General features: G+C 38.8%; 1 protein-coding gene across 2 annotated transcripts in view; it reads left to right on the forward strand.

Annotated features, from left to right (window-relative positions):
• hadhb (hydroxyacyl-CoA dehydrogenase trifunctional multienzyme complex subunit beta) overlaps positions 1–11,711 on the forward strand; it is a 42,632-nt gene extending 30,921 nt beyond the window's left edge. For both annotated transcript variants that reach the window (XM_067984434.1, XM_067984435.1), the window contains exons 10-16: positions 1,989–2,110; positions 4,981–5,060; positions 5,170–5,217; positions 5,309–5,396; positions 7,178–7,252; positions 10,166–10,330; positions 11,321–11,711. In XM_067984434.1, coding sequence (XP_067840535.1) covers positions 1,989–2,110; positions 4,981–5,060; positions 5,170–5,217; positions 5,309–5,396; positions 7,178–7,252; positions 10,166–10,330; positions 11,321–11,359 — 617 coding nt within the window. In that variant the 3' untranslated portion in view covers positions 11,360–11,711. The remainder of the gene's footprint in view (positions 1–1,988; positions 2,111–4,980; positions 5,061–5,169; positions 5,218–5,308; positions 5,397–7,177; positions 7,253–10,165; positions 10,331–11,320) is intronic.
• Positions 11,712–11,975: the final 264 nt, after the last annotated feature.

The raw sequence follows: 11,975 nt of genomic DNA on the forward strand, positions 1-11,975 counted from the left end.
CATAACTTAAGAATCCTAAGTAATAGAATTATTTATGCTCGAATCCTGCCAAATGCATTCGTGCTCTTTCTCACAATATTATAAATTTGTCCTTACCAGTGATCTATAACAGATTTGAATAACCTGTTTCAACCTGTTTCAACACAATCAAATTTCATCCTAGTACTTGATTCACTTCCTTGGTAAGAATTTTAGTTTAACTGAAAAAAAATTTAATTAGTAAGTAAATAATTGCTCCTGATTCTTTTTTCTTTCAGCCTTTGCAATTGAGAAGCTTCAAAATAGCAACCCATGATGCCTCGTGCCCCTTTAGATCCAACCCCCACAAGTCCACCAGCCTACTTAAAATAGGATTTTTTTAATGGTGTCCCTGATCTGATCTTTTGACTTAATTTTGTTCTGTTAAAAACAAATTGGGTGGGCTGACCCCTCTTCCTTCCCCTCCCACCCCCTGTCATTTTTGGTGATATGACCCCTTTAACATAAGGTAGTTGAATGTGTGCTGATGGGGTCAGTTCACTGTCCTACTTAAAATGGGGCTTTTTCATCATATGCCTACAGCTATATTATGCTGCAAACTCCTGATATATAATTGTGAGTGCTAAGCAGCAACGGGCCTGTTACATACTTAGATGGGAGACTGCCTGGATATAGCAGTAGTTTTGTCCCCAGTGGTAGACCCCTCATGCAGAGTTCTTAGCGGAACCGCTTAGTGGCTTATAAAACCAAGCCTTCCTGGTAGTTTACTCCTTCACCTGGCCAATTCTGTCATTCACAGGTCCAGCATGCTTGCTGATGTTTTGAACTATAGCTTACACCCAGATAACCCTTGAACACTGATAGGCAGCGCAAGAAATATTTTTTTTTGATTTCCCTGATTTTACCCTTTCGATTTTATTTTAATTTGAAAACCAGTTTGGGTGGACCATCTCTCCTTGGAATTTTATTGGTATCAGCCCTTTAATTCTGATGGGATTGGTGTTCGCCTGATTCCAAGATTCCCTCTGGCTTAGCTAAAATGGGACTTCACATTTAATATTTCCTGCTCCAATATGCATTGCCTTACATTATTTACATTATAGAATGCATTATTACCTTGCATTGAAAATAATTGTTTTCCACGTATGTGTAGTACCAGAAACTTCAGCTTCTGGTCCACTATTTGAAGGAGCTACTTTTGAAGTTTCGGTTAAATTTTTTACCTGCATTATTTGTTCATGCTTATCTAGTGAGGATTTAGATAAAGATCTCTCCATTCTCTCCCAACGTACCGCAACCTCAGAAGCGAACCCTTACTGAACATTTTCTGTGACATTTTCCATCCTTCCTACCTCTGAGTCAAATTGCAATTAGTTACAAATTGGGATAATGTGCTCTGGAATTAGCCCAGCAGGAACTATGTTGATAATGCTCAAACTTATTTCATGCAGGATCCTACAGCCACTATTTGTTTACTTATTTTTAAGTATATTGTACTTATTGTTGTAAAACTTACCTGTTTTCCTCCACCCATTGTCCATTTTGGAGCTGGACCTACAAAATCTGTCTGATTTCAAAGGCCAGTTTTTCAACCAATCAAGACACATAATAAAAAGTTGACCTGTTCATATCATTAAAATTGTCCATGCACTGTTAGCACACTATGCTGAATCTAAGAAGTAAGACAGACTCAGTGGAGTTGTCAGCAGCCCAAGTAAGCAAATGCACCAAAATGGGTTTTCTTATTAGCGTTGCTTGAAGGAGATATAAGTAAGAGCTGTGAAATTCATCAGTTTTCCGCTGGCTGTCAGTCTGTGTATCCCCAGAAATCTGATTCAGCTGAGAGCACAAAACATTGCCACCTGTTATACAGTCTATCAGAGCAAGAAAAAGGATTGTAATTCCAAACAAACAAATTGTTGCTTGCTGCAAAGAAAGAGTGGATTTGTAGGGATAAGCAACTTGGAATGGATTTGAAAGATTTATTTACACATTTTGTTTTAAATCAGGTCGTTACACAGTCTCCAAAGACAATGGAATTAGACCATCCTCAATTGAACAGCTGGCTAAATTGAAGCCAGCATTTATCAAACCACATGGAACTATTACTGCTGCCAATGCTTCATTCCTGGTAATAACTTACGGCAAGGCAATAATTATTTTAATTTACTGGAGATGTTATGACAATGATTAGGGAGAAGAATGCATATCATTGTATCTCAAAAAGTGACATTACAGCAATTTATCGGATTCTTTCTTGCTCATTATCACGCACACATGTTAATATTAGTTATTACTAGCTGTTTCTGAAAGTTACAAGACTATACGATAGAGATGCAAAAGTGTCGCTCCAAGCGAATAATTACTTAACAGCATTTTATAATTCCTTTCAAATTACATGTCATTTTATTTCAATTGGTCATCTTGAAACTTTGGGTACAGATGGACAGGCTAAAAGATGTCTTTGAACTTTACTGTAAGTGTCACAGGTACTTGTGTTGATAAACATTCTAAATATTGACAACCTGTGAATGGCTGTTAACTAATCAAACTGAGAACTACAAATGTCTAATCTGCTTTGTTTTGTTACATCTTCAAAAGATTTTGAATGGTTTATCCATGGCTGACTTTATGTCAATGGGCAGTTAGTCTGAAACAAGCAAAGTTACTAAGCTGGGCAGTTGCTCCATGGTAGCATTTTGCCACATAAGAAGTAAGCAACCATGTATCAAGGATCAATTTTACTCGGAGAGGAGAAGTATCTTTGTTTTTTTGAGGAGAATGGTTAAGTTTGTAATTGCTGTAAAAATACTGTTTATACTGAACTGTTCCACTTACCTTTTTGTCTTGAATAACTGTCGGTTTATAGCCTGAGACTCAGTCTGATAAGAGTGTATCTTCCATCTGCCTACCAAAGTTGAAGAGATCATGGGGCAGCACATTATATATAGGAATTGCTCAACAAAAAAAGACCAAGGTCCATCTAGTTTACCTTCTACCATCCTGGTAGTCGCATGATACAACATATGAACACACGATTTACGAGCAGGAGTAGGCCATTCGGCCCCCCCTGCCAACTGATAAGATCATGGCTGATCTGATTGTGACCTCAACCCTACTTTCCAGTCTACCCACTATAACCTTTGACTCCCTTGTTAATCAGGAATCTATCTAACTCGGCCTTAAAAATATTCAGTGACACTGCCTCCACCGCTCTCTGGGGACGGGAGTTCCACAGACTCACGACCCTATAAGAAAAAAATTCTCCTCATCTCTGTCTCAAATGGGAGACCCCTTATTTTTAAACTGTGGCCCCTAGTTCTAGGCTCTCCCACAAGGGGAAACATCCCCTCAGCATCTACCCCTTCAAGTCCCCTCAGGATCTTATATATTTCAATAAGATCACCTCTCATTCTTCTAAACTCCAGTGTATACAGGCCCAATTTGTCCAAATTTTCCTCATAAGATAACCCCCTCATCCCAGGAATCAGTCGAATGAACCTTCTTTGAACCGCCTCTAAAGCAATTATGTCCTTTCTTAAATAAGGAGATCAAAACTGCACACAGTGTTCTAGATGTGGTCTCACCAATGCCCTGTACAACTGTAGCAAAATATCTCTACTTTTATATTCCATTCCCCTTACAATAAATGACAACATTCCATTTGCCTTCCTAATCACTTGCTGTGCCTGCATACTAACTTTTTGTGATTCATGTACCAGGACACCCAGATCCCTCTGTACCTCAGAGTTCTGCAATCTCTCTCCATTTAAATAATATACTGCTTTTCTATTCTTCCTGCCAAAGTGGACAAGTTCACATTTTCCCACATTATACTCCATCTGCCAAATTTTTGTCTACTCACTTAACCTATCTATATCCCTTTTCAGACTCCTTATGTCCTCTTCACAACTTACTTTCCTACCTACCTTTGTGTCATCAGCAAATTTAGCAACTATGCATTGATATAAATTGTAAACAGTTGAGGCCCAAGCACTGATCCCTGTGGCACTCCACTCATAACATTTTGCCAACCTGAAAATTACCCATTTATGCCTACTCTCTGTTTGCTATTAGCTAACCAATCCTTTTTCCATGCTAATATGTTACCCCTACACCACGAGCTCTTATTTTGTGTAGTAGCCTTTGATGTGGCACCTTGTCAAAAGCCTTTTGGAAATCCAAGTACACCACATCCACAGGATCCCCTTTATCCACGTTGCTTGTTACTTCCTCAAAGAACTCTAATAAATTAGTCAAACACGATTTCCCTTTCACAAAGCCATGTTGACTCTGCCTGATTGCATTGAGATTTTCTAAGTGCCCTGCTATAACCTCCTTAATAATAGATTCTAGCATTGTCCCTGTGACAGATGTTAAACTAACTGGCCTATAGTTTCCTGCTTTCGGTCTCCCTCCTTTCTTGGATAGAGGAGTTACATTCGCTATTTTCCAGTCTGATGGGCCCCTTCCAGAATCTAGGGAATTTTGGAAAATTAATACCAATGCATCTACTATCTCTGCAGTCACTTCTTTTAAGACCCTAGGATGAAGTCCATCAGGACCTGGGGAGTTGTCAGCTTTTAGTTCTAATAATTTTTTCAGAACCTTTTATGGGATGGAGTTGTTAACTAATCATAGTAATTAATTGTCACGGGCAATTAGGGATGGGCAATAAATTCTGGCCTCGCCAGCGACGCCCACATCCCATGAATGAATTTTTAAAAATCTTTATCAATTAGTCTATAACAGACCTAGACATGAGGTGAGGAAAACCCCAATGGTGAAAGATTTGGGAACCATGGGTCCAAAGTCACCTGTTCTTCCCAGCATGTTACATTTATCGTATGTCATGTCTCAAATTACTCATATACTGTATCCCAAAATATTATTTTCTGAAAGAAATCTATTTAATTTGAATGAATCAATACTATTTACTTCTGACATGTCATCAGGGATAATATTACTATTAAATCCTTCCTTGGTCCTATCAAATTTCAGACTGATGGTGCATCAGCAGTGTTGCTAATGTCTGAAGATAAAGCACTGGCTATGGGCTTCAAACCTCTTGCATATCTTAGGTAAGAAAGCTGTCTGTTTCTCTTTTGTCTGGAGGGAAGGGATACAATAATTAAATAGATATTTGTCATATTAAACAATATATAGAACTTTTCATTTGGTTTATTTCAGGGATTTTGTATATGTCTCTCAGGATCCTAAAGATCAGCTGCTGCTAGGGTAAGTTTTTATTAGTACTCCCAACTATTAAACTGATAATGTTGTTTTCCAGTTGTTTTAGTTCTGTAATTAAGATTTACTTTAATCCTAGGCCAGCATATGCCACCCCTAAAGTTTTGGCAAAAGCTGGATTAACTCTTGATGATATTGACGTCTTTGAGTTCCATGAAGCTTTTGCGGTAAGTTCACTCTTTAAAGGTGAAAAGAAGCAGAAAGTCTGTACTGGTTATAGCTGTAGATCAGTGAAACAGTTGTATCCAATTCTGTTTTAGTTTCTGATGGAAACCCCATAGCCAGGATGCTTGTCAGAAGTTGCGGGTATTACAAAAAAAGTAAACAGACTGTAAAGGCATTGATTTAGCAGTAATGGGGTGAGATGAATTGATAAATATGTCTGTTGTTCCCTTTAATGCAAAGACTGACTTCTCAACTGACCGTTATACATCCAAAGTAAAATTGAATTTTTTTAAAATTTGATATATTAGGCACAGAGTATCCATAAATGAAACACAATTTTGTTTCACAGCTCTTTAGGCCTGTAGTAGCAATACTACTATAGATGTTGTGACCAGGTCTGTGATAACTTGTAAAAATTCACAAAGGACAGTAATGGCAACTTCTATGATAGATCTCCACTGGCTTTGCTGTTAAGTGATGATTACATGAAATAGCACTTTTACTATTGTATTTATAGTTTTTATAAAACCACAGTTTTTGTGACTGGAAGCCTGTGGCCAGTGGGGTACCACAGGGATCTGTGCTGGGGCCCTTGCTGTTTGTGGTCTACATTAACGACTTGGATATGAATGTAAAAGGTATGATCAGTAAGTTCGCTGATGATACAAAAATTGGTAGGGTGGTAAATAGCGAGGAGGATAGCCTCAGTCTGCAGGACGATATAGATGGGTTGGTCAGATGGGCGGAACAGTGGCAAATGGAATTTAACCCGGAAAAGTGCGAGGTGATGCACTTTGGAGGGACTAACAAGGCAAGGGACTACACAATGAATGGGAGGACCCTAGGCAAGACAGAGGGTCAGAGGGATCTCGGTGTGCAAGTTCACAGATCCCTGAAGGCGGCGGAACAGGTAGATAAGGTGGTAAAGAAGGCATATGGGATACTTGCCTTTATTAGCCGAGGCATAGAATATAAGAGCAAGGAGGTTATGATGGAGCTGTATAAAACACTGGTTAGGCCACAGCTGGAGTACTGTGTGCAGTTCTGGTCGCCGCACTACAGGAAGGATGTGATCGCTTTGGAGAGGGTGCAGAGGAGATTCACCAGGATGTTACCAGGGCTGGAGCGCTTCAGCTATGAAGAGAGACTGGGAAGATTGGGTTTGTTTTCCTTGGAGCAGAGGAGGCTGAGGGGGGACATGATTGAGGTGTACAAAATTATGAGGGGCATAGATAGGATGGATACTAAGGAGCTTTTTCCCTTCGTTGAGGGTTCTATAACAAGGGGGCATAGATTCAAGGTAAAAGGCGGGAGGTTTAGAGGGGATTTGAGAAAGAACTTTTTCACCCAGAGGGTGGTTGGAGTTTGGAACTCACTGCCTGAGAGGGTTGTGGAGGCAGGAACCCTCACAACATTCAAGAAGCATTTGGATGAGCACTTGAAATGCCATAGCATACAAGGCTACGGACCAAATGCTGGAATATGGGATTAGATGAGACTGGGCTTGATGGCCGGCGCGGACACGATGGGCCGAAGGGCCTCTATCCGTGCTGTATAACTCTATGACTCTATGACATGTGTTTGAGAAGACTGCACAATGGTAATATGTACGGGCTATATTTTATCCTTGTGAGATTACAGCAGGATCTCTTTGTCAAACCTTAACATCATACTCATTAATAGCCTGCGGTGTTCCAAGGTGGTGTCCATACTGATTCCTACTTATGGCCTTTTGCTTAATGTGTAACGTAATGGATTTAAATTGTCACTTTTTTTTCAACAGGCACAGATCCTGTCTAATATGAAAGCTATGGACTCTGACTGGTTTGCAAAGACCTATATGGGCAGAAAGTCAAGGGTATGTTTAAACTGCACTTATCTTTTATTCATTCACACAAACTCTATAGTCATGTCTGCGATGCAAATTCAGACCCTCTGATTGGACAGGAACTGCTAGAATGACAGATGGGATTTTTGATGATACTTTTGTGGCGAAAAGGGCCTGAATTTTGCAAACAAATTAAATGAAACAGAATCTTAAACCGCTCAAATGAAACTATATATCTCTGGGATCAGAGTGAGAACTTCCAAAGCCACTATTTAGAAAGGAAAATTTGAATAATTTTTTATGTATACTAGTTGATCTCAATGCCTTTATTCATGGACAAAAAAGTAGCATTTTTATTTCTCTTTATACAAAGGTGTCTCTGTTTGTCTCTTATTCTGTAATTCCTTGTGCCACTCTTTTTGTTTGCCTCCAACCCATTGTTTCTCCCTTTTTCTCCTTGTGTCTGTCTATGACTCTGAGGCAATTTCTTTTCTATAATCTCTGTCTGTGTCCAAGTGATTCCTCACCCTCTAGGTCTTCACTTCCTCTGTCTCCTTTCTCTTGTGTCTTTTTCTTTCTTTCTTTCTTTCTGTATATCACACACTTCATTAATCTTATTCTTTAACCTTTTTGAATATGCTTTGCATCTTTTGTCTTTTCCTCCTTTGACTCACTCTAAATTTTCTTGTAAATCCATTTCTTCTAATTTGCTCTTTAAATTCACTCTTTATATTTAATTTCTCCACTCCAGCTCCACAGCTACTCTCAGGTAAAGTCTGGCGGAAGAGCAGGCTGAGTGGGCTGTGATCTTGGCAGGGAAATTCAGTTTGGGAAGAGCAGAGAGCGTGGGTAAGGACCTGACCCATGAGGGGTGGGGTGCGTGGAATGAACGCTCGAAATATTTTTATAAAAAGCTAAAAATAAAAGTGAAGTCAAAATTTGAAAATAGGAAAGTACGGTAGAAAAGGGAAGTACTGGTAGAGAATTGTTTTAAAAAACTGATCTATCTCTCTTGTTGCACACAGGGGCAGTCAGGACCAAGTGCATCATTAGGGTCAAGCTGGGTTAGAGGAGTAGGAAGGAATGGGGGAGCAAATGCAGGACAACTACATTGGGTAGTGTGGGGGGAGGCAAACTCTTTCTTTCAGGAAAAGAGTTTTCTGGTTAGCCACCCTTCCCTCTGTCGGGCTGGAATATCAGCTCGGGCGGGTGGATTCCCTTCCTTCCCCACCTCTCACGTCCAGCGGGCACAGAATGCACTTTTGGGAATGAGGCGGAGTGATCAGCAATGTCTTAGGATGCAGGGAAATCTGCATTGATAGGGGCTGTGTTTGTTTTTAAGTTCAATCAGAAGTGATACAGATTTAGATTAAAAGTTTTATTTAACGCATACAATTATTAGCCTTTGTCCTCCCATTAATGACCTGCAATAATGGCAAACACGTTCCTGTGCTGCTTGTCAGTGGCTTTGTAATAGACCTGCATGCTGATTCTTGGAATCGAAATACAGTACCGGAAATGGGTTTTGCAATCAGTGTTGCATGCCAGGACTTTTAACATGTTAAAAATCCATCACTGCACCACCTATGAGCATAACTGGTGCTGCAGTTCGATGTGGGCACTTTTTTAAAGGATTTTGCTATAGAGGGAGCCTAACATAGGAGTATTCCACGCATTTTGAAACAAAATGTTGCAACCCACCCAGCAATTTTAATATTTAATGGATGTCTGTCTTGTGTACTCTTGTGGAATTGATTACTGGGATGTGATTAGTCCATGGTTAACCAAGTGGCTATCATGGACCAGTCAACAATATTCTAAGCTCTACAATCCTATATACTTGGGCCCTACAATTTCACAACTCTACATTGGAACATTCTTGCAAGCAATCTTTTAATAGAAGCATATATAAATTTAAGCAAACACTGAAACAATAACATTGTTCCTGCTGCAGAAATTTTAAAAGGAGGAACTCGCGTCTTTCACAACCTCAGGACGTCGCAAAACGCTTTACAGCCAATTAAGTACTTTTGAAGTGTAGTCACTGTTATAATGTAGGGAACCGCAGCAGCCAATTTGTGCATAGCTAGGTTCCACAAACAGCAATGAGATAATCTGTTTTAGTGACGTTGATTAAGGGAAACCTTTTGGCCAGGACACCGGGGAATACCCCCCTGCTCTTCTTTGAATAGTGCCAGAGTATATCTTCTGTCTACTTGAGAGGGAGAGGGAGACCGAGCCTCGATTTAATGTCTCATCCAAAAGACAACACCTCTGTACTGAACTGAAGTGTCAGCCTGGAATATGTGCTCAAGTCTCTGGAGTGGGACTTGAACCCCCAACCTTCTGACTCATAGGCAAGGGTACTACCATTGAGCGAAGGAAATAACAGCTAAATAATGTTGTGCATCATTGAGGTAACACTTTGGCAAGATATTTAGTTCAAATTGCTTAAAAGTATTTTGTTCAACTCGGATCTTCAGTATACTTAGGGATACTTTGCAGCAGTCTAAATATAGGATATTTGTTTTTGGCTCTAACGTGTTAGTTTGATCAATATTTTTGTTCAGTTTATTAGCCAAGCTTTTGTTTTAATGTTGAAATCAGTATGGTTTCTATTACTTCCAGAATGCCACAGAGGTTTCACATTTTATTCACTGCAAATGCAAGTAAATATTTCTGGATGCCTAAATATTGGTTAATACCATCCAAACAGGTAATCAAAACCAGGTTTGGATGAGCAGGAGGCAGTGAAAGTCAATTATGAACAAATGTGCAGTAGAAATCAATAGCTTTAAACCATTAGGATGTCTTAAAATCTTTAACACAATTGAAAAGTACAGTATGAGGTGCCTAATCTAAATGCAACCAATGAACTATGTTTTTTCTTTTTTGTGGCTTCCAATTTATTATACATTGTCAGACTTTCTGTAATTTTACTAGGTCGGTGTTCCTAAGATGGATAAGTTTAACTGTTGGGGTGGTTCGTTATCCCTGGGACATCCTTTTGGTGCCACTGGTTGCCGCCTTGTAACAACAGCTGCTCACAGACTGATCAAGGGAGGTGGACAGTATGCACTTGTTGCAGCTTGTGCTGCTGGAGGACAGGTTTGGCTTTTAATTTATATCATGTATATTTCAACTTTAATTTGGCAGATAGTAAATATTTCACAATTTGAAATAACCTGGTAATACTGCTTGAGTGGTCCAAATCACACCACAGTAACAGGTGACAGAAGAAAACAGTTTCTACAATATCATCTGGCTCTTAAAGCATTTTCTCCATTACAAAATTCACCATTCAGCATGTCATAAATCTGGCTATTAATGAATTTAAGAAAGCAACATAATCTGGGTTCAGCTGAAATATTAATCATGTCAGAACTCCCATGAATTGCATTAGAATCTTGTAATTTACTATTAATCATCTGATAACCTTTACAAATACCAATGTTTCACAGTTATCAATACAAGAAAAGATATTGGTCCCCAAAGATTAGCCTCCATCAAATGTTTGAATTCTTAGTTAAAAGTTTTGAGTTTACACCATATCCTGACAATGGTAGCATATCTATGCCTTCAGAAATTATTTTCTTTAATCCACAAATAATTACCATTTATGTGTGCATGCATTTTGGTTTAAACCATTAGACATCTTAAATCTTCAGCATGACTGAAGAGTGTAGTGTTAGGTATCTCATCTAAGTTTTAACTATTTCTTTTTCTTTACTTGGTAATTTCTCAACTTGGCACATAAACCATTTAATTCCTTGAAACCTCTGATTTTGTTTTGCTCAGAAAGTTTTCATTCATCTTCCAAAACAGACCTGTATTGTTTCTCTTACCCTGCTGAATAATCTGGGCATCCAAATGCACAGTACAAGTATAGCACTTCAGGTTTAAGATTAGAATCATATAGCACAGAAGGAGGCCATTCGGCTCATCATGCCTGTGCCGGCTCTTTAATTATATTGAGAATGATTTGTTGTTCCAAAGGAAACTTGGATTATCAAATTATCTTTCTTTGGCGAACTTGCATTCTTTCCAGGGATTAGTATAATATTGATAGTATTGATATCTTGCATTTTCTCTCCTCAGGGTCATGGAATGATTGTTGAAACCTATCCCCAGCAATGAAATGGTTTTTGGATTTCATAACTAAATCAATGCCATTCCAATGCAGTGGAGAATTAAATGAAGAGAAGCCAAAATATTCTGCTAGTCTCAGCAGATAAGTTTTGAAAATACCACCCACATTTGTCAATAAAAATCTAGACCACTGGATCTGTATCTAAAATCAGGAGTTCTGGATGTCTTTTGGTATATTTTTTTGATTCTGTACCTTTAGAAGCCTAATTTTGCCTGAAAGCCCGGAACATGGGGTCCTACTCTTGATTTGTAAAAAGAGTACATTGGATATGCAGAAGTATAATGGTATATTAACACCAAATTGTGTGCCTTGTTCTTTAATAAACAGTGAATTTATTAAGTGTGTGGACCATCTATGATCCTTGTAAGCACCTATGTTTAAAATATGAACATCTTAAATTGGTATCCAAACACTCCAAGGGAAAATAGAATTCTGACTTTTAAATATGTTATGTCTCAGTTCCCACATTAGAAAAGCACCAGAGATTTTTCCATTCCCTACTCTAGACATGAAAAATCTCTTGAATGAGATTGCCAGTTTAGTGTTGAATTAGTGGCAGTTTTGTGCTGTGGGATCATGTTGACAAGGAATTGAATTGAGACT

Source organism: Heptranchias perlo, chromosome 5 (assembly GCF_035084215.1).
Source record: "Heptranchias perlo isolate sHepPer1 chromosome 5, sHepPer1.hap1, whole genome shotgun sequence".
Taxonomy (NCBI): Eukaryota; Metazoa; Chordata; class Chondrichthyes; order Hexanchiformes; family Hexanchidae; genus Heptranchias; species Heptranchias perlo.